Genomic DNA, 23,709 nt, shown 5'->3' with positions numbered 1-23,709 from the left:
GAGCCCCTGGAACAAAGAGAGGGGTCGTTCCTGCTCCGAGCTGCTTCCCAAGGCAATCAGCCTTATTTACAGTCACAGGAGTTACAGAGGTAAATATCCAATCAGTAAAGTGGCACTGCCCAAGCATGAATATGGATTTTGGGGACATAATGGCTGTAGAGTGCCCATTTATTACAGTTGCATTTTTACAATTTCTTTAATTCGTATGAATATGGATTTTGGGACATAATGGCTGTAGAGTGCCCATTTATTACAGTTGCATTTTTACAATTTCTTTAATTCGTTTCCTTAGGCAAACGAGAGACCTTTTAATTATGCTCCCAAGAGGTGGGCAACTGCTAATTGGAAGAGAAGCAGGTGAAACAGAGGGACATTCCTTCTTAAGTGAAAAAGCCCAGCCTTAAAAAATACTGCAATTCACCAGAAACAGCAACGTAAAAGCCTGGGGATCTCCAAAAGGTTCCTATTTACAGCTACACAGGGACTGCACCATTTTGCTTCCTTGTTCCAGGAAAATGGGTGAGATCACATTTCCTAAGTCCATGTCTTGCTATTCAAACACTGACCTAAGGGGTGGCTCTCTCCCACCAGTGGTACCTCCCTCTCCAGGGCAGTCTCCTGATTTCTCCTGAGATCCCCTCACTGAAATGCAACAGAATTCAATCCCAAATTTATTGGGGTGACTGATACAAATCAGAAACCTGACTGCATACATTGGAATGATGCAGAGAACACACAGGCACAGAGCAGGAGAGCAGCTCCCAGAGCCTTCAGGGAGTGCCCAGGTGTGCCAGGCAGTGGCAGTGCCACCCAGAGCCCTCCAGGCTGCAATCTGTGCATCCAATGACAGTGTCACCACCAGTTTCTAGTCTCCTCCCCCCAGAATCTTTCCCTGGGCTGAAAACATATCAAAGAATGGTGCCTAATCAAAAAATAAAATTAAGGACAGCACTCCTCCTCTTGCTTCCCCTCCCACACCCTGTCCTCAGCTAATCTGCATGGCAGGGATCAGAGGAGTGAAGTCATTCCAGAGCCATGGATGCACCCCCAGCACTGACTCAGCAGCCCCAGCACAGAGTGGGGGTATTTTGGAGCATTTTGGAGCGTTTTGGAGACACAACCTTCTGGCACCTCCAGCTCTGAGGGTGGGCATGTCAGGCAGCAGTGCAGGGGAACAGAAATATTAAGCTTAAGAAAATCCTTTCAAGAGGGAAATGGGAAGCAAAAGGCAAATAATCACAGGTGGAACACACTTTTTTTCCAAAAACTTTCAAAGATCACGAGTGACACAGTCTATCCACCCTTCTGCAAGTTTCAAAAGAGCAGGAGAAGATTCAAAAGCATCACAGCACAGTCAGTAAAAGGGCACAGCCAACTGATCCACATGATATTCTGTATTCATAAGAACTGAAGAATTCTCATTGCTTTAAATTTTGTTCCCACCTCGGCTCTCTAAAATTCTTACGTCATATTTGCAAAGGAAATAACCAGGCAACAATTAAAATTAAATTAAACTCTTCTATTTTGAAGTATCTCAGGTCATTTCCCTCAAGAGGCAGACACCAGTAAGCAGAAATATTGCCTTAAAGCAGAGAGCAGGGAGCTGATTGCTCAGTCCTCCCAGGCAAAAATGGCATCTGCAAGTTCACATGGTTACAAAATAGATGGACTCTATTTTGAGAAATATATTTATGGTACATAAACTGTTGCTAAATTGACTTGTTCAAACAATGACAGAGTGTGCAGCCACCTCTCCAATTAAAGCTCCTCGCTGGGGAAGGCAATCAGTTGTATTTGTGAGCAGGCAATGACACCCTGCCCCACAGCCTGGAACCCCCCTGTTCCCAGGGCCTGCTCCCTCCTTCCCTGGCCAGGAGAGAACCCACCCAGTGGGGCCCAGGGACTTGTGGCTTCCCCTCCTGGGGTCCAGTGCCCCAGGGTTTGCTTTCTGCCCTCCCAGGGCTCTGGGCTCAGTCCCCTTTCCCAGGTGGATGGGTAACCAGTCTCCTAAGCCAAAGCCTCTGAAGGAGGTTTAACTCCTTGAGGAAGCCTGAGGTAAGGTCACTCATTCCCCTCAATGAGGTAAATATCATGTTCCAAACACACACTCCTAGTGAAAGATCACCACAGGAAAACAGGGGTTTTTTTAAATAGTTTTTTTTTAAATTGTTTTTGCCCACCCCCAACAGAAGTTCAGGAAAGTGGGAAAATGAGAAAAATGTATCCTGTTGGAGTCTTAATTCACATTGGAATATTTAACATGGACATGCTGAAAACAGAGTTTAATGACACAATATCTGAGTTGCAGCATTCCACAGCAACCACTCCTCCTATCAGACTGTTTCAACACACTGACAGACAGTCATCTCTTGCCATAAATATTTGTACTTACTGTGTTGGTGCCTCCCTAATACGCTGTATTTTTAGAGTAACAGTTGCATCATAAGAGCCCTCGGGACACCCCACAGAAAGGTGAGCACTGCTGTGAGTCCCAGGGGTACACACACACATCTCTAACACACAGACACGAAGGTGGCCTTACCAACAGTAGTCCAGCAGATGTGGGGGCAGGACAGGGATGTAAACGTGCTGCCAGAACATCGGGTAGAGCATGGCTGCAGAGCCATGGATGCAGGCAGTTAACTGAAAAACACACCAAAACTGCATCAGAAACAGGCCAAGCCCCAAGGCTCACATGGCAAAGTTAGACACAAAGTAAAGAATCCATTCTGCTTTCATATCAACGTGTTTCATTGGAAAATAAAGAGCTGCTGTTAAAAAACAAGGGGCTCGGGGGTGAACACGAGGGGTTTGTGGTGGTTCCCATCCAACTGACTTTGTGAACAGCTGAGAACATGATTCACTCAACAAACAAAACCTGCAAAGAACACCCAGTATTCTGTAAAGCAACAGAAACATGGAAATGAAAACTCAAATGGAACTAAAGGAATAGTAGAGGCAAATCCCCAATCCTGGAAATTACCATCCAATAGATATCATAAAAATGCACTGAAATTATAACACAAACTGAAAAACACATATCACACCAAACTCAGTGATTAAATCTTGATTATTTAAAAGGGGTTTTTGTCTAATGGCTCTTCATCTAATCATTTGATCAATTGAATTTCTCAGTTATATTGTTAAAAACACATGAAGAAGAGTTTTGATATGGGCAAGTACTGAAAGAGCAAAGGCAAGTGCCAGTGAAGCCATGGGGAGAATCCTCACAGAGGAAATTACTGCTCTCAACCCTATTTCAAACGATAATTATTAATTTGGAAGAGAAGATATGCAGGATATTTGTCACATTCACTAAGGATATTAAAATGAGAAGGTGGTAATGCTCAGTAAGGAAATTCAGCAAAAGCTGTGGAGAAAATAATGTAAGGAGAGGATCTGAACAGCCCCATCCAAGCCACGGGCTCAGAGGTGACAGCAGCCACAGCCACCCTGCCCTGCTCAGCACTGCAGTGTCCCTTCACCTGCACTCCTGCCCAGGATCCCCTGAGAACCTGCTCACAGGCACTGAGGACACAGAGCCCAAGGGACTGAGGTCCCCGTGGTGGCCTGAAGGTGTCCGAGATGAAACCAAGCACAGACACATCGTGGCATTAATCCAAATTCAGTCAGATGTGGAGTAGCCCTTAAAAAAGAAGAGATGACCCTCATTACTATTAATTTCCACTAAGAGAGAGAGCAGTGAATTAGAGAGCTCTCAAAGGGAACCCCTGGCTGGGGAAGGAAAGGGTGGATGAGCCAGTCCAGGATCTTCAGGTTCCGTGTCAGGAACATCAGCCACGACCAGGGACAGTTTGGGGTCTGTTCTCTGCCACAGCCCCTCTGTGCAGCCTCTGCCAGCACCAGCTCCTGGCTGTCCCACTGAATGCAGCTCACTGGGCAGGAGGGTGGGAGACAGGCCTGTATTTTATGTGTTACCTTTATGCCTCTGAACAACACAGTCAGCTTTTTACCTTTGAGAGGATCAAACTCTCCTATGACACAAAAATTTCTTCAGTACTTGGAAGAATTCAACATTCTTCAATTTCATCTACATTTTCAAAGAGTTTTAACATTTGAGCATGGATTTCTTCTGCAAAGATCATATTTACTCTTCCCCAGTAGCCTCTGTTCATGCATTCACTAGTTCTAGTCCTCACTGTGACAGGTTTCAAGTTTTTTCATAAAAATGTAGCTCAAAGAGCTGTAGCTTCTTCAAGGGAGAATGTTATCACACCTGACTTTCCACTCCAAAGACAAATTTCTGAAAAGAAAGTGTCATAACAAAAGAGTCCACAAAGCTCCAAAGCATCCCAGTGCTGATAACAAGTTTCCAGAAGTGAGAATATGCAAGAATTTAAACTAGATTTGAACCACCATCCCAAGGAAACTGTGCCTTTGGGAGCAGACAGGGCACAGCAAGTACCTGTTGAGTCTCTCTCAAAACAAGCTCTTCATTTGCAGGTGAAGGTTATTTAGTGGTCCATATGAGATGCAAATATTAAGATGCTGGGATACTAAATTTAGAAGCTACAAAATCTAGAGTTTATTCTGGATTTATGACTCATGAAGCACTCAAGATTTATCCCTACCCCATTATATTTCAACTTATCTTTACATTATTCCTACAGGAGAAGATGCTCCTCTCTCACAGATCAGATGAAAGGCATTGACTAATTCCACAATGTGCAGCAGGAAGAAGGGGGAATGCTTTCCCACTGCAGTTTTCCATCTATATTCCTGAATCCTTCCCCAGCCACAATGCTCAGCACTGCAGAGCTCTGAGCAGAGCCTGGCACCCCCTCTGGAGATGTCCTCCCACACTGGGACGTGGCAGGAATTCAGGTCACACCCAATCACTGTCCTGCAGCTCTGACCTGGGGAGGGCTCAGGATCTGCTGGACACCTCCCCTGGTCAGAGACTCCATCCAGGGAGCAGGGCCTTTCCAGGGAAGAGGGCCTTTCCAGGGAAAGGGCCTTTCCAGGGAACAGGCCTTCCCAATGAGGCAGCCTGAGAAACACCCAACTGCCACAGCTCTGGGAATGCAGCACTGGAATCACATTAGTTCCACTGCCCCAGCTCCGAGCAGCTGCTGCTGGAGGGGAAAGGGGATCTCTGTGGAGGGGAGACACCAGGCACTGGGCACTCCTTGCAGTTTGACATTTAATACTCTGAAAGCCTTATCTGAGCAAATGAAACCAATGGGATTTTGTCACCCACTGATGCTGAACCACCCCCGGCCATTCCCGGTGCCTGTCCCTGCTCCTGACACACACACTGCCCGGGCTCCCAGGGTAGGATGTGCCTCCCAAGGGGCAACACAGACACTGAGCAAAGACCCACCTTCTGCATGGCTGGAAGAGCTGCTTCTTTGGCATTATTTGGGGCTAAGAACAAAGCAGAAATCTGAGCTACACAAGAGTCAAGCAGTAACAGCAGGGCTGTCACAAAGGGAGTGTGTGAAGGTCCAGACCTACAGAGACAGGAACAGAGCTGGGGCACCAGAGCTGGGCAAGTTCTGAGCTCTGGGGCATCCCAGGGACATGTGGTGAATCAAACCCATCACAATGTTGTTCCATTTCCTTACCCTCAGAGCCCTGAGGCTCCTCAGACCCCACCAGGGAGTAGGAGGATGTATCAGAGCTTCCCATGATGTGGGAGGAGTGGCAGGGGAAGCTCAGCTCCCTGGAACAACAGAGCATCCATGGGAGTCTTTGCTTTGCACTGACACTGCAGAGATAACAGGCAATGGGGCAAAGAAACCTCCCTCAGGGTGCTGGAGCCAGACAGGAACACCCCTGAAATGGCCAAGCCTAAGTCTGTTCAGAGTTTCCATTCCCATAATGGGACACAGCCTGCTGCTGCCTCCAGCCAGGGAACACCCCTGGGGGTGGCAGGGCTGCAGTTCTGATGGAAAAGGGAATTCGGGATGCAAGGACAGCTCCAGCCTCATTTTGCAGCAGCATGCTCCCACCAGCAGGGGGGATGCTGCCAAGCACTGGGGGTTCATGCATTTTGGTTCATATCTGGCTTTTCTTGAGGAGTTAGATCACAGAATATGTAAGGAAATGTAACAGCAGTAATTGCTTTAACATTTGGAGAAATTATTTGCATTTCCTTTCGTAGGAAAACAGAATAAAATCCAAGAAAACACCAATAATTCTTCTGTGGGTTCAGTACACATGATTTATAAAACAGCTAATAAACACAGCCTCATTCTAAATCTCATTCAACTAAAGCATGTAAGGATGTTGAAAATCAAAATCTGAATTTGAGATGATGTGTTGTAGCTCTGAATGCACCCCACCATAAAAGCTTTTCCACCCAGAATGGTTTAACTCTCCCTCTCTCACCTGATACCAAATTCAAGCCCTAAGCACAAAGTGTGTCTCCCAAAGTTAAAACAAATGAACTGCAAACAGGTCCCTTCCACTCCCTCGCTGGAGAACGGAGAACTCCAGACAAAGGAGGCAGCCCCCCCAGCCCCACCCACCCTGCTGCACTCAGAGGATTCTGGGTTTGGTTCCTTTCCAGTTACAAGGTCTTGGCTTCCACTGAGCACAGTTTGAAATAAAATAATGCAGCTTGTTCCTACTGCTGGAACCCGCCGAGCAGGGAATCGCTGGCTCCGGCCCAGCCTTCAAACCTGTCTTACACTGTCACTCCAGGCTTGGAGCACTGCAGATATAAAGTTGTAAGCTAAGAACACACAGTATGAACACCCCTCCCTCCCCAGAACCAGACACGCTTTTATCTTGGACAGAGGCAAAAGGAAGAGAAATAGCAGAAAGATAGGGAAAAAAAACCCCAGCCCCACTTGTGAACTGGCTCATTAAGGAAGGCAAAGTGACAGGTAAGTAATTCCTCTTCCCAGGCTCTGTCACAAAGGGAGAGATTAAACCAACCAACCACACAACCTCTGAAATGCTTTGGGCAGCCCTTCTCTTCTTCCCTCCTCTCTGATCATTTGCTGTTCTTTTCATTCTGCAGGTTGCTGAAATAAACACCTCTCCTTCATTTTATTCCATTACCTGGACAGATTTTTCCTTATTTTAGCAGCGATGACACAGAACACTTGGCAGATATAGAAGTTAAGATTTTGCAAGTTTTCTACAGTATTAAACTTCATAATACTTAAATGCTTTCAGTTAAATGTGGGGTTGACTGTAAACATTATTAATAACTATTAATAGGTCCCAGAGATTATTCTAATTCTCCTCCTTTCGCTTACCCTTCAAAATGACACTGCAGCAGTTATTCTGGGATTTGGTATGAGGCTTTACTCTCTCTCACTTCCCTGCCCTGTGCTGACAGACCACCCTACATGGGTTTATGGACACCACTTCAGCCTTCTCGAGCATTGGCAATTCCAGGGAGCAGTTTTAATCTCAGACACAAAGCAGGTCATGGCCATACAGTCAGAGCCTGGTTAATGCCACAGAGATGGAAATGGCAGCTCTGTCTTAGGCAGGGCCACTCAAGTGCTCAGTCCACAGCACTAGAAAGCAAAATTAGTTAAACCATCTTCGTCACTCACAAAGGACAGCAATCAATAGCCTTTTACAGAGCAAACACAACGACCACGAAGCATTTGCTTTTATAAGGAAAATCACAATCTTATTGACTGCTAAACCTTGAAATGCAGAACACCAAACTTTGAACTGAGCAGGCCTGTGCTCGTTTTGATCTCCAGCCATTTTCAGAAGAGAGTACTCCAGAATATTCAGCAGCTTTCATCTCTCAGACACTTGATGGAGCCTAAGTAGCACTAAGACTAAACCTTATCAAACACAACTGCAAAACTGTGGATTGTCAATGTACTCCAGCCCACTCCCCTGCTCCCTCCGGAGAAGGTCACTGTGACATCCATTTGACAGTGTCATTTATCTTTTTTTTTTTCCTGTCAAGTAAATTATGAAAAAAGGACTTCACTATGGCATAAGCCTTTGTACATTCACGTACCAAACAACCCCAAGAATTCCTGTATCCAAAAAACCCTTTCTCATTTGAACATCAGAGGCCAAGAGAAGTGCTGTAAAATCCTCACACACAGGCACAGAACTGAGCTGAGGTTGCATAAGTGAGACTGAAAGGGGGACCTGGAGATAATCAGATAATTTCCAATACATGACTGCAAAAAAAAAAAATAAATTAAAACTACTGTGACTGGAAGAAAGTCTTGTGCATTTTACTCACAGTGCTGAGCTTGCTGCAGCAGATGAGGATGCGGCGCTCGTACAGCATGCTGGCGTAGAGGTGCAGCATGTTGTTCACATCCACTGCCACAAAGTACTCTGTCAGATTCCTCTGGGAAGAGAGAACAGAAGTTTTGATTCACCATATCACAAAACCAAGTGTCCTTAGCAAAAATAAAGCCAAACAACTAAAAGGCAAACGGATTTCACTCTTCTGTTGTGCCACAATTCCACTCCTGCACTGTCACTCCATGCCCAGGCCATCCCCTCCCCCTGTGCTCGTGCTGCAGGGCACAGCTCGTGGGGCAGGACTGAACACTGCAGATGCCTCCTAACAAACAGCACAATGTGATCCTGAGATCTTCACTATCAAAACCAGAAAGCCACCACAGGGGCAACTGGATCCCAGCGTGTTCTGCTCGCCTAGAACGAGGGGCTCCCCAGGGCAAGGTAAAGAAAAAAGGATTTGTGTGTGGAGAGGGTATTTTCACTTCTTAAAACATAGAAATTAAAGAAAAGGGGCATTGTGGAGGAAAAGGTAATACACCCAGAAATGCTGAATTAGGGAATTTGTTTCCAAATAGCTTCTTACAGACATGAAAGGGTTGCTATATGATAAAGACAGCCTTATACAAAAAGCACATGTGAGAGCAAAATTAGATTAGTCATGAATTCAAGTGCAATCTTAATCATCCTTAAATAAAAAAGTGCAGAAAAGCAAAAAGCAAATATGATTTAGAAACTTAAAGAAGCTCAACAAAGCCTATTAGCACTTTTGACAGATCCAAGATACTTGGCCTGAGAAGTCTGCCAAGATGCTTCATACTGTGCAAAAATATGTTCCCCAGCTTGCCATCCAAACACAAAGAACTGAAGGAAAATTAAGCATTGTATTTGGGAGACTTTGGGACCAGGATGTAGGGAGACAAAAACTGGGTTCATTATGGTTGGCTTCAAATATGTACAATAAAACAACCACCCAGGTCTTTGTTACAGCAAAGCTGGAGCCACAGACAGGTACAGTCAAAGGAGGAAAAAAAAAGCCAACACGTTTTGCCAAAAACCTATTAAACTATCATGTACTTTTTCTGTATTTCTCATCCCATCTGTGCTGATTAACATGATATTTTTGTCTAAACATAAGCTGTCTTCTCTACGGCTCCTCTTCCCCCTCTCACCCAGCCTTCCCCGACGCCAAAACACGGCGCGTGACGACACAGCTCCTGCACACTGGGGGAATTAAAACCATTTTTAAGGAGCCCTGAACTTTTGTGCCACCCAAATCAGGGGCACGCCAGAAGGAGCACACAGCCCCTGCATCCTGCCTGGGGAGGAGCTCTGCTCCACAGGGATGTGTGTGTGAGGCACCCACTGGGAGAGGAAAACAGACGTGGGACTGGACTCGCGATTGTTCCTGCACCGAGTGCACTGTGGTGGAATGACACACAAATGTACCTTCAGATGGGAAGATTTGTGAGGTTTGAGTCCTGTCTGCTCTCAGAGATTTGCCAAGGACACCTGGGAAGCATGTGGGCTGCATGGAAATGTATTGGTACTGAGGAGGCTCACGTGTTCCCTGGGAGCCGTATTTATGAGAAAGCTGTCAGCTCTGAAGCTCAAATTGGGCCTTACACATGTATTTTGAAAGACATGTCTCGTAAGTGACAAAACCATGAATGAGTTAAATAAATACAAATGAAAGCGTTCCAATTTGCAGGATAATGGTTGGGTATTTTGTTTCCTAGGACTGAAACCTTCCTTGGGGCAGGAAAAAGTGGGGTTTTCAGACCAGACACAGGAACAGGTATCCCCACTCCTCAAAATTCATCAAGAGTGCCACAAAACTCCCTCATGCTCCTTTGGAAGTTCGTTCCTAGATCAATCATCCATTTGATCATTTGCTATCTAATATCAGTAAATGCACACTGAGTTTTGAGATTAAAAATCACAGACTTCTCTTCCACCATCATCTAACGAGGAAAAGGGACTCAGTGATACAAAAATACCCCAGAGTATGATCACCAAGAAAATGTCACCATTTCAGCCTGTTAATCTACCTGATACTTCTGAAACACAACAGCCACTCCCAGGAAATTTAGTCTCACACTGCATTTCCTGCAGTGACCCCGATCATTTCTGAAGCCACAATGCATTTACATGTCCCTCACATTAAACTCATTAAACACAGGGATCTGACACCAAGTCAGATAATTCCAAGAGCCTTGTTAACATTCCAAACAGAGCTCTGTGCAGCTCTCCATTCATCATCGCATCCAACTTCAAAGTTTGGCACTACTAAAACTTCTGCTAAATATGGGGTTCAAAACGTAATCACTGATAAGAGATGTGGAATTTTGAATAAATCAAGTCCATTGATTAAAATACATGAAGACTTAGGCCCCTTTAATGTCCTTGTATTATCAGGTTTTAATTCCACATGAAAGCGGCATTAACACCCAGATAAAAACCTCCTAAGAAATTATACAATATTCATTAGGTAAATATAAACATGAGAAATGCCTGAGAAGTAGCAGAGAGTCAACTGCAGCTGCAGTTAGACCAGTGCACTTGATTTGTAGGATTTTGCTTTCTTACAATGAGCCCCAGCCCTTCTGATCTGGGCAGACACAGACACACGTGTTGGCTCACGGGTCTGTCACCCCAATGAAATGTCCCTCTCCTGTTCCCAGGGGGGCCCTGGCTGTCCCCAGACCCTGCCCAGCCCACCTTGGCAGGGACAGCAGGACACCTGATAGCACCAGGCACCTCCAAGGCCCATCAGTGACTGTGAGTTAGGACAGGATTTGATAGCTGGTTTAGATTCAGGAACTGAATCTTGAATTACACCCAGTGTATTTGTATTTGTACAAAAATAAAGCACTTCAGAAGAAAGAGCTCATCTATTAAATTCACTGACAGGATCCGTGTCAGTAGAAGAGTCTGCAACACAGAGAAGCCATCAGCAGTGTTTTGAAAGAGAAACAAACAGCCCCAAATGCTATCTGCTATACAAATCATCCCTAAATGAGATGAAATGTCTTGATGATGCCTTCTCTTTCTTTCATGCCTCAGCTGAGGTATTTGATGCTCAGACCGAGCACACGATGCTCCAGGAAGAAAACTGGGATGTCAGGCACAGGAATTTGGCTGAGACACAGAGGGAGTACATTAAAGAGCACTGAGGAGAGGCAAATGCCAGCATTGTGTTCCCCCAGCCCCATCCCCTGGCTGGAGAGCCCAGCCCTGCTGGAACATCTCAGATTCGTGAGGCTCCAACAGTCTCCAGAGAAGTGGCTCTGAGATCAGACGTGTGTGACATTTTCAGAAGCCAAACAGGTTGTTTTCCCTGGTTTTCCTTCCCGAGGGGTCCCAGTGCAGGATTAGCAGATCTGCTGTTTCTGCCCATTTCCACATGGCCATAAGTACTTTGTCCTTCGTGCAATTCAGTTTTTAATCACATGTGCAGATTGCCAGCTCCTAAAGCTCGGTATTCCACAGGATATAATCCATGACTACCAAACTAACATGTGTTATCTGTGTTGCTGTGACATTAAATAGAAGCAGTAAAGTGCAGGGTCCTCTCAAATACTCACATTTTCAGGTATACTGGGAAGCTCTCTGGTGTCAGGCACAGTAAAGTAAGAGTGCTACAAAAAGAGAAAATATTGATTATTGCAATTCAGTGCCTCGTGATCAGTCCATAACCTGAAACAGCAAGTGGGTCCAACAGCCACACTGAATACAGACACTATAAACACCATTTCTGCTTCTGATGTGTCACTGGTTTGGTCTGGTTGCAAAGATGCAATGCAGGAACAGCACACAGAGCTGTGTCACATGGAGGAACCTCACCCTGACCCCGAAACAGGCTCAGAAACAGCCAAAATAAAATGCAGGAACACACCACAGCTCACAGTCCCTGGGCTGCCTTTTTATATCCTTTCTTGCTTCACCGCCCATGAAATGTCTGAGACAAGGGGAGACCAGCAGCATTCCTTGGAACCACTGGTATGAAAAAACCGGAATATCCCAACTGATCCTGGCCTTGGGAGATGGCTCCTTGTCACTCATCCTCTGAACAGAAATGCTGTTCACACAGAGGGAGCCTGAGGGGACAGGGACAGTCCAGGGCCAGCGGGGGACCAGCAGGGCCACACCACTGCTCCTGTCCAGGCGAGGGGAGCAGGGGCAGCTCCTGCTGCCAGCCAGTCCTGTGGGAGCAGGAGCAGAGGAGATGGGAGGGGGGGAGTGTTCCTGTGAACTCCCCACAGGCAGGGGCAGCAACAGGCTCTGTGGGATGTCACCGTGCCTGGGACACAGGGGTGTGCTGCAAAAAGGAGCCTGAGGATAAAAACCCCAAAAGACTAAATGCAAAGTGCAATCCCATCAACAAAATCCCGAATCTGTTCTGCTGCTGTGCTTTGCTTAATTTTCTCACAAGATATAAAAATGCAAGAAATTCTTTTTCATGTGAGTTTTTTTCAGGGAGGGGGGAAGAGGAGTAAATGTGATAAACAGTGAATACTGCAAAGGTTGCTGTGACAGGCATGTGACTGTTTCCCCCCCAGCCCTCTCCCCTTGCAGGACCCAGGAGCTGTGCAGGAGTGTGGGCAATAAATGTCCTGGTGCTGCTCCGTGACCTCCCCCAGGTCACAGGGGATGGTAGAGATCTCCATGGGGAACACACACAACCTCCCTCCAACCAGAGAACAGCATTTCAGAGACATCTGAGGTTAGGGAGAGGCAAACAGAGGGCCCTGAATGTGAAAAGGGGAATTTCACAGCTCTGTGTCCTCACAGGGAAACAACATCTGTGTACAAGCTCCAGGACAGAGAATTGCTGTTGACATTCCTCTGTTATGACATGGAATGAATATTAAGCACCTTAGTTTCCATCTCCCCCCTTCACTTACCACTCCAAGATGAACAGAGGTTCCTGGCTCAGGGATGGTGAGTTTATGAAACGTTTCTAGGAGCTCACTCCTTTGACTATCCTGAAATAAGGAGGAAAAAAAAAGGAATACTAAGTAGGCATTGGTGCAATCGGGTTAACTCCAGGGCAGAAGGGTCAGATGATGCCAGGTGGGTAAACCTGGCATTAGTAAGGTTAGTTCTACACTTCCTGCACCCAACAATAACCTTGGATCAGCCCCTGTCAGAACATGGAATTGCAGGACTGCTGAGCACAGGGCAGGAGTCAGCCCAGCATGGGCCACTGCAGGAACCCAGGGACTGTGGTGGAGCCACAGCCACACCCTTGGGCTTCATCTTTTCCCAAAAATAATTTAAATGCATATTTATTTTTCAGAGGCACTTCCCAAGCTGAATATGACCTTCTATGTCACTGCATCATAGGGATTAATAATTCACATGGTCAGCTCTCATAGAAGCAGCTCTTCAACCAGTTCGTTTCATCCTCTCACCCCCATCTGATATTGGGCAGGGAAAAGGAGGGTCAGTATCTCAGAATAATACCTGTCCTTTTGCTGAATAATCTGCCAAGACATTGAGCAGCTTATAAAAGACTTCAAACCACGGGAGGTAACTGGAAAAAAAGAAAAAAAGAAAAAGCATACATTTAACTTGCTAAATCTCAGTTAATAAATCCAGGATCACCAGCCCTTATGCTACAGATGCATCCCAACGTGATGCTGCATAATTATCTGTCAGGAAAGCCACAGCAGACTTGCACTGGGAGGAGAGCTCTGCCAGGAGGCTGAGGGATCCCTCTCCTTGGAGGGCTGAGCTTCAGAGTTCACCCTTCCCCACTGCTGGGCACCACCCAGCCCCACAGCACCAGGGCTGCCCACCCTCACCAACACACACAGTCCCACACAAGGTTCAACCCCAAAGATCTCTGTGCACTGATGTCCATGTGTGCTGGAACATACTGAATGTCAAATAACTCTTCTCCTGTACAGCTGCTGAGGGTCCTTGGAAAGCCAAGACAGGCAGTTATTTTGGGTTTGAGTCCTCCCACAAGTGGATTTTTTAAACTGTATAACCAGTATCTCAGGTTTTAATTGTTGTCAGATCTCATCCCATCAGCGTGTTTAGCCTGGCCCTTACTTTGGTCAAACAGAAACTTCACATTTGCACACAACTTCCAAAAGAAAAGAAGAAACAAGATTCAAAGAGAAACATGCAGAAAAACCACAGCCTTTTCATTTGAATTACATCTCCACTGCCAAAGCAAGACAGAGAAGATGTTCCTTTCCACTAGAGCTTTGGGAGGGTTCTGTGCCCTGTTTCCATGGCACGGCTCTTTATTCCAACCCCTTTTCCCAGACCTGTGAGGGATTTCCCTGGGCTGCAGCGAATGCAAAGCCAGTGTGAGGCACTGCCTGATGCTGCTTTAACCACAGCTGCTTTCTGAAGCAAATGGGATCTACTGTGATATAGTGAGACAGGATCTAAAGTTTTTATAAAATATGACTCCATCCTGACAGCTGTAAGGAATGGAGTGCCCCGTGCTCTGCCTGGGCAGCTCTGGGTGATAAATGAGGTGAGAAGCTGTGTATGAGACAGACACAGGGACTGGCACTCCATCATTAGCCTTTGTTTGAAGCCTGCAAATGCTACTGTAAAATGTAAGTAGCTTATCAAAATATACTGATAAGCAACTTAACTTTTCATGTTATATGACAGTATTATCGTTTAAATTAATACGCTCCAAACATCTTTACAAAGTGTGTATTGGAATAGAGCAGAAAGACAGACAATTACCACTTTAAACAGCATTTAAGTTTGGCATTATATTGTAAACAATCCAGAAGGATTAGGTAGAAGATAAGTTTCTTTCTTTCTGTTTAGTTAAATAAACTTCAGCAGAGTTAAAAGCCATTACAAGGGTAACAAGAAATCCTCTCCAAACATATCTGCTAAGTAGAGATTAAGAACCTGGTAAACAAATCCGAGCAAGGCATCTATCAAAAGAGTTTGAGAAGACAGGAAACCAAGGAGGCAGAAAGCTCCCTGGCAGTGGGAAACCACAGCTGCTTCCAGGGAGGCACAATTAAAGTTCTTCTTAATCGCTCGGGGACCTTCTGGAAAACTACATTTACAAGTTGCTGCCAGCAGTGCCTGCGAGTGGGGAAGCTGCAGAGCTGCACTGACAGAGCTGAAACGAGAACCTTTAAAGCTGCTCCTGTGTTTATGATGTATGTGCATCAAAGCAAAGAGGCAAAGCAGGTTCCCCAGGCTCTGAGGGTGACCATGGAGCAGGTCCTGGCAGCACAGGGACCCAGTGGGACAATGCTGAGCCCCCGGACCAGGGTCAGGGGCTGCTGCTCACACACTGCTCTGCCCTGCCAGGGGCCTGGGTGCACTTCTGTTACACCCCTTGGCTTTCCCTTTTCCCCTCACCAGTATCCTCTGATGAACCTCATGTCCTTTTTGTAACTTTAACTATTCCTTGTTTTCCAGGTGATGGTTTAACATCTCAGCTTTAACTGCTTCTTCTTCTATTTTGAGAATAACATCTCAGTTTGAGAAGTGTCACAGTCTGGGAGCACAGGAAATGAGCTGGTACTTGAAGCAGAACTCAGCACTCCACAACACACAGGGAGCTGTGAGGCTTCGCTCAAGAGAGGGGCAAGACAAGATAAAACAAACCCACCACAGAATTGTGGGAATTCTGTAGACAATCTCACTTCAGTTTTCACCTCTCCCATTGCCACAGCACGATTCAGGACCTCTCTCAGCCCAAAAGTTTTGGATACATTAGAAAGCTAATTTATCCTGCCACCTTCAATACTTTTACTTCATCACTTATTCCATGTGTTGACTACTCAATAGTGAAACAGTTCTGCTTTTATTAGACCAAACTGTGACCGGTTAAAGTTGAAAAAAAAACTAAAAAAAAAACCCCAAGCAATATAGTTATCTCAGTTTGTTTCTAGATCTCTGCAAAAGGAAAAAAAAAGTAAATATGTGAATTTTTCTTACAAAAAGCAAATTCTCAAGGCAGCCTTTAAACACCCCTCCAAAGAAACAGAGGTTGAGTTTATAACCCAAAACTTTCTGTGCCGCATGAACTTAAGTAGCACAACTGGTAGCACTACAGAAGATTTATGGCTTATGACTTGCTCATATTTAATTTGTAACCAAACACTTCCCCTTCCTCTTAGCTACCTCAGAAGTTTTGATTAACTCTTGTTTTCACAGGTCAGAGGTTAAGCAAAGGAAGGGAAGCTCTGCAGTGAAGTTGCCCAGAGCTCTGAGCTCGCACAGCCCCCGCCAGCAGCACCAAACCAGCCCCAAACCGGGCTCCACTCACGGGCCTGAGGTTCAAAGACTCCAATGAGCATAAATCACACTGGGGTGGAAGAGTAAACAAAAATAAAAGGGCAATCTGAATTAATTCTTTTTTAGCTTCACCAGTTTCCTCACAGGATAGCAACACAAGTGCCACAAGTCCTGGGAATCCAATCAGAGCCTCGGCAAACGGGGCTTCTCCAGGCTGAGGGACGGGCTCAGCACTGGGCTGGCCTGTGCTTGGAACCTGGGGTGTGACACAGCTGGGGACAGCCCCGGGGGGACAGCCCTGCGGAGACAGTCCTGGAGAGACAGTCCTGGAGAGACAGCTCAGGCTGAGCCAGTCCTGGCTGAGCCAGCCCAGGTGCCCCAGCCCTGGCTGATGGAAGCAGGGCCGGGCACAGGAAGGTGCTCCCTGTGCTCCACCGGGTCTGCACAGACTCTCCTGCACAGAGCCTCATTCACTGATGCCTCACATGTCATCACCTTTTCAGTGCCCCCCTCAAAAGCACAGAACACCATTGGTTCCGTGTGTCACAGCAATCAGGGGCTGGCAGGGCACTCAGACAGCAGTGCTGTGCTGCCTCCTGCAAACACAAAGGGTCCCAAAACGTGGGGCTTGAACAGACGTGAAAAACCAACAACTGTTGGGCCAGCTGAGACAACAGCAGAGGGAGGAAAAGAAGGAATTAGCAGGAAGCCCAACCCAGCCATGGCTGTGGGCTGGCTGTTTGCAGGTCTGGGGCTCACCTTTCCCAGGGCAGACCTGCAGGGAGAAGCAGAGCCTTGGAAGGGGCTGGGGAGGGCAGAGGGACAGGGAAGGCCCACGAGCCCATCTGCACTCCCTAAGTCACACTGATCAGAAGATGCCATCACCCAGCATCAGTTGCTGCCCAGAGGAAAATGCCCTGCACTCAACAGAGCTTGGAATTGTTCAACAAACTCATCCACTTTAACACAGGAAGGGAAAGAATTCTCTGCCACAGCAGCACAGGGCAGGTCACTGCTCTGCCCTTCTGAAAGGGCTGCACCCAAAGGGGGGACTCTGCAGCCCCTCTGAAGTGAAGCAGCTGCACTGACATGGCCATGTGCACACACACACATACATGTACACAGACACACACATGTGCACACACACACACGTACACACATGTGCACACACACACATACATGTACACACAGACACACACATGTGCACACACGTGCACACACATGTACACACATGTGCACACACATGTACACATGTGCACACACATGTGCACACACACATACATGTACACACACATGTACACACATGTGCACAAACACACATGTGCACACACACATGTACACACACATGTACACACATGTGCACAAACACACATGTGCACACACACACACATGTACACATACACACACATGTGCACACACAGACACACACACACACACGTGTGCAACAGGGTCACTGCAGCCCAGCCAGACCCCACACAACTCCTTTCAGAGATTCTGAGCTGCCAACACAATGAAATGAGGCACAAAAGTGGATTTCCGGGAGCTTCCTACTCATTAAACACTTAATGCAAAGGCATTTAAAACCAAAACAATTATTAGCATTGCCTACAATCAACTGCTGGGGTTTTTAATGATTAAAAAGAAATCCCCCCTCCAGCTGAGTCGTACCAGGGAACACGAACTGAAACAAACACTTCACCTTGAGCCAGGTCAAACACTGCCCACGGATGCAGGGCAGAAAGGCCACAATGGCACACCAGAAATGATGCCCTGTTTTAATCTGCTTCCAGCCCAAGCCAGAAGATGCACAAGAACACGCAACAACTCTAAGAATAGCAGAGGGGAAATCTTTAAGAAACCATCAACACTGGCAGCCAGCTGAAAAGATGCCTTCCTCAGAAAAAACCAGCTGTTTCTTCTCCAGTTCTGAGGCACTGTTAATGAAGAGAGGGTTTGATAAGACATGTCCTTTCCTCGAATGTGAAAGTCCCACCATTATGATTTCTTTTGATATTTTTTGAGCGCTCATTAACATGAAGGGGAGTCCCAAGCACAGCATGGACCTCTCAAATCCCTCAGTTATCCCACAGATACCATGTCCATGCCAGGGCAGAGAGGGGCAAACACATGGTGTGGAACCAGGAACTCAACTTTCTGCTGGAAAGGGAAATCTCCAGTGAAGTCAACCTAAAAAAGGGAGGGATTTTCCAGTGTTACCTGCAGCAGGAAACAGCAGGAAACCCAAGGGTGCAAGAACCTGTGAATGCTGAACTCAGCAGAACAACTCCCATGGAACACTCCAGCCTTTGAGAACCTCAGCAGCAGAAAGGCTCCATGTCCCAGGGCAGCACCAGCACAGCCCAGTGGCAAGGGGACCTTCTCAAATTATTTACGAAGATTTGCTAATTACTAATTTGCTATTAACTGCTTATAAAACTAACTTTTAACATTGATGGCTCCACCATTCCATGTCCCTGGTGTGCTGACACCATGGAAGAGCAGAGCAAGCACTCCTGGAAAGGGCCCTGTGGTACCTTTGGTCTCCTGTGAACCTCTGAAGACAAGCAGCACCTCAGCTGTCCCAGCTCCTGGAGCAGCAGAGCAGCTCCTGGGCTGTGCACAGGCAGAGCTGCACTTCTGCACACCCATCCTCTGAAATTACTGTGACTCAGCAACTCGTCTGACACCAACACATTTCCTGCAGCATCCCCTCCTAGACTGAGTTGCAGGCACACATAACTTTTACTCCTTCCATTCACACAGATCAGAAGTGGAATTTTAACATGTATTTATTTATAACACATACTATATATATTTTGATAACAGCATAACCAACTGCCATCTCCCTTGCAAAACAGAACAGTCATTTCCATTTTACAGATGGGCACACTTCTCTGTGGTGACAGGCTTACAAAATCTGTCTGTATTAGCCAGGATTGGATTCAGGGAGCTCCCAAATCTTGACCTTTTGCTCAGTACAATACTCTGCAGTGGTCTAGAATACTCAGTTCTGTCAATAACGACTTTGGTTGTTACAGGAATGATAGTATTCATCATCACCAACTTCACTGACACCCTCCTGATTGACTAAAGTGTAAGGAAGAGGAAATTCAGGCCAAATCCTTCCCGTGCCAGCAGGAGTTGTGCCTGTGTCCCTGCAGCAGCTGCAGCCCCAGTGCTGGACTGGGAGCAGTTCCCTCCCCACAGGGTGAGCAGGGGCTGTTGGGGTGGCCCTGGGAGCCCTCAGAGCCCAGCAGGCCCCACGAGTGGCACTGCAGGGTCCCCCTGCTCCAACCAGTGCCCCTCACACAGCACTGCCACACACTGCAGCACTCAGGGGGCATCTCTGGGGACAGCCCCCCCCTGGGTTTGAGAGAACCAGAACAGAAAATACCTCAGACATCACCCAGCCTTGGGGAGCAGTCATCCAAGACTTCTGGCATTTAGAGATAAAACTCTGCAATTCATCCTTAAAACCAGTGTTTCTTCTTTCCATCCTCCTGCACCTGGCAGCCAACAGTTCTCCTCCCAGACAGCATTATTCCTAATCATGGAATCATGTTCTGTTTTAAGCTAATAATGGTGATTTGGGGTTCAGACAATGAACTAAGTTATGTTTGCCAGTCACGATGCTCTTCAGGGGTTCTATGCAGACATGATTTTAAATAGCAAAAACACATCATCAAAACACTTCTTTCTTCCTTTCATTAAAAATACGAATTTCCCTTTTGAATTATTTTTAAATTCCACCTTAATTTTTAGCAGTTAAGTTCAATTACTTATCTGCATGTTTTAAAACTAATCCCTTCTCTCTGCTCAGGGATGACTCTCCACATGCTGTTATTTTCCTTGCAGTAGTACACCACTACATTTTTTTTCCCCACCTTCCTTTCCTTCCCCTGCCCAATGTTTCCAGCATTTTTACAAAATGCAGTTGAAAGAACCAAGGCATCTCTAGGCTCCTTTGGGAATTTCTGTGGGCTAAATTCCCAGTTCAGCCATCCCTCTGTTCCACGTCCTCCCCTGCACCTCATGGACCTCAGAGCATCATTATTGTCTCTTCTGGACTCGTCTGGTGACACGTTCTCACACTCAGAGCTGAACCACACACAGACACCCCAAATCTCCATAGCAACACCTGTGCATGGTGATGAGATCCAGCCTTACCTTCCCCAGCCTCCTCTGAACATTAGCTTTTTATTTATTTCAGTTGTGTCTCTGCTTTACACCTCCCCCCTGAGTGCCCCTGCCACCACAGACAGCCAGCTGCACCCTTGACTTTCCTCACTCCCACAGCAGTTCTTTGCTTTTTGCATTTTCTCCAATTTTGTTATAAACTCCTCTTTGTTTATTATCCTCCTGTGATTCAGTTAAAAGTTCTGTAGCTCAGGCATGTGACTCATGGACACATTTCAGAAGTATCAAACCCCACAGAAGTGGATCACACCTCATCTCATGGAGCATCTCAACATACAAAAGCCAACTGCAAGTGCTTACTGGGGTGATCTGCCACTGTGTGTCAACAATCAAAGTCAATTCAAACATTCCATTCCTGTTTTCCTACACAGTGTGACCATGTCTAAGCAGTTACAGTAAGTGCCCCTTGCATGAAGCCCCCCGAGTTCCCCAAGTGCCCCCGTGAGCCCAGCCCTTCCCAAACAGCTCCGTGGCCCTGGAGCTGCAGCAGCCACTGCTCACAGAGAGCCCGAGGGAGCTGGAGACCCCCAGCACCACACAGGGCCAGGAAACTGCAGCAGAGACAATGAGGATGGAACAATCCTACATTTTAGTCAAGCTCAAAGTGCCCAGGCAGCTGGAGGTGCCCATTCCAAGGGTGTCTGCTCGGGGCTGACACCTCACTGGGACACGGCCAAGGCAGCTGGGGCTGAGTGGGACAGAGCTGGTACCCCTTCCCAGGGCCTTTGTGCTCACCCCAAAACACTGGGGGGAAAACAAGGGTCCAGAGCAGCTGTGGAATTTCTGTAAATGAAAGGAATTGAGGGGAGCTTGGCATGACAGTGTGCAGGACCCTGCAGCACCCACCGGGCACACACTGACCTCGGAGAAGGGGGAAACAACATCACACTCAGAAAAATAAACAGTTCTTCCTTGGGCTTTCATTGAAAAACATTTTACACAAACCCAACCTGTTTGAAGAGCCTGCAGCACTACACTTCAGCCTGGGGAACAGGAATCCCACACCTTCTGGCTCACAGAGGCCCAGGCACCACCATCCTCTGCCCTGCACAAAGGAACTGTAAGTTCACAAGCACAACACCATTTAGAGTGGGCACAGCTTTAAGTACCCTCAACAGTCAAGCTCTCGTCTTGTGAATCACCAATCACTCTGACATTTTAGAAATTTATTTAATTTTATGATAGGCTATTTTGTGTTTAATTTATTTCAGAAGTATCCTTAGGCCCTGGTTGTTGCTGGACATACTGAAGGGCTTGGCAGTTTATAATAAGATTTATGAAATGCAACAAGATATCCTTGGAGTAAAAGAGTCAACAATTGTGTTTCCCTTAACACCAACAGAAATACACTGGTCAATGGTTTTCCTTGGCCAGGGTAAAATGCTCTAAATAACAAATAAGAAGAGGGTACAAAACAGCCTTAAACTGAGAAAAGTTACAGATGATATTGGCACTAAATTGCCTGGACTTAAAAAAATTGGTTATGAAGGAGTTGGAGCAGTTTGGCACACGAGGCTTGGCTTGAAAAAGCAGGATGCACTAGACAGCATGAGAGCCTAAAGATCCCCACTGAAGTGACAATACAGAGAGAGGATTCCAAAGGCTTAGCTTGTCAAGGAATCTCCCTTCTCAAACCACGTTTAAAAGCACACATGAAAGTGCTGGAAGAGAGAATTCTAGATGTGGCAGACAATCAGAGATCCCACTAGGTTTGAGACATCTGGCATCAGTTGAAATCCATCACATTTCATTTGGGGATCAAAGCCTGCTGTTAAGTCTATCACAGGTTGAAATAGTAGATCCTGAACAGCCTTTTCATCCCAATGCAAATTAACCCTTTTTCCTTGACCAGAGAAACAGCTCCTTTTCATTACTGACTCCAATCATATGTGCTTGTCAAGCTATGCCCTCTAGTACTAAGTTTCAGCTGGAATTTCAGTAGAATGATGAAGTTTTTATTATAAATCAGAAGTGCTCCCTATCAGCACACGGGCCATGTGCTCCAGCACTGCTGCAGGGAGCTCCAAACCACTGCCCTGGGACACAGTTTGTGTCATCACCTGGAACAGAGAAACTCCTGAAGGGAATTAAAATGGACCTGTGTGCTCAAGACCTGTGTGCTCAAGAGCCCCACTGCAAGGCTGGTGAAGAGCTTGTGCTTGTGCTAAAGGGATTTGCTGCTCATTTCAAAGCTGGAGCTGAGCATCAGGTGTGTGTTGTGACACCTGTGAGTGAGTTCTGGAGCAGTGATTCTGTGCACTTTGGAAAATGAACTACAGAGCACGGGGGCAGGGGATGAGAATGTTTCAGTGCAAAAGGTGGAGGAGAAATCAGTTACAGGTACCCCTCTTCTGGAATGTTCTCCACACCACTTGTGTTTCCTATTGGCAAGAAACAAACAGTGAACCAAGGGTTTTACAGTGCCCTCCACAGGGAGGGAACTTCACCACAGTGAAGAGACATCCACATGCTCAGAGGTGGCACACGTGCCTCCTAATAATAACAGGCAAAGTTGGTAGCAAGCCACAAAAGTTAAACTCAAACCCAACCAGAGCTGAAAGCACCAAGTGAGAAATTCCATTCAGGTGTAAAAATAAGCACATGAAATGACAGCACTTGACTCTTCACCTGCAGACACACCACTGATGAACCTCACACAGAATTCCTGAAAATGTGACACAGGAATTAAAGAAAAGTCTCTGTGGCCCATTAACTGGCTAGAGAGCACAATATTGATTTACAAGGCTTGTTGTCCAACCATCAGTTTAAGCAAACAATTAAAATAGGAAATTGCCCACAATCATTTTATTCTCTGCACTCTCAAACACTAATAAATCCTAACCCACACTGAGCTGAGCTGCTGTGGGTAAATACTTGCACAGTGTGGAGCAAGACCTGTCCCCTCCCCAGGCTGTTCCAAAGCTGGGGTTACAATGAAGGGGTTCATTCCAGCTCCTGCACAGCCCACGTAATCTCCTCTAGGAAGCCACTCGGAGCCTTCCCCCCGTGCCTGCAGTGCCCGAGCCAGGGTTTCTCTCAGGACAATACTCAGTAGCCAGGGTTTCCCTC

At 46.5% G+C, this 23,709-nt stretch overlaps 1 protein-coding gene across 3 annotated transcripts in view; it reads right to left on the bottom strand.

Moving 5' to 3' along the window:
- DENND1A (DENN domain containing 1A) overlaps positions 1-23,709 on the bottom strand; it is a 153,244-nt gene that overhangs the window by 70,933 nt on the left and 58,602 nt on the right. For all 3 annotated transcript variants that reach the window (XM_027650060.1, XM_027650058.1, XM_027650059.1), the window contains exons 6-10: positions 13,672-13,741; positions 13,110-13,190; positions 11,790-11,843; positions 8,198-8,308; positions 2,543-2,643 (exon numbers count right to left, since the gene is read on the bottom strand). In XM_027650060.1, the coding sequence (XP_027505861.1) occupies positions 2,543-2,643; positions 8,198-8,308; positions 11,790-11,843; positions 13,110-13,190; positions 13,672-13,741 (417 nt within the window). The remainder of the gene's footprint in view (positions 1-2,542; positions 2,644-8,197; positions 8,309-11,789; positions 11,844-13,109; positions 13,191-13,671; positions 13,742-23,709) is intronic.

This window comes from Corapipo altera, unplaced genomic scaffold, assembly GCF_003945725.1.
Source record: "Corapipo altera isolate COAL_440 unplaced genomic scaffold, ASM394572v1 268, whole genome shotgun sequence".
In the NCBI taxonomy this organism is placed as follows: Eukaryota; Metazoa; Chordata; class Aves; order Passeriformes; family Pipridae; genus Corapipo; species Corapipo altera.
Note: the sequence above shows the minus strand (reverse complement) of the source record. Positions and strands in the feature narration are given on the sequence as shown.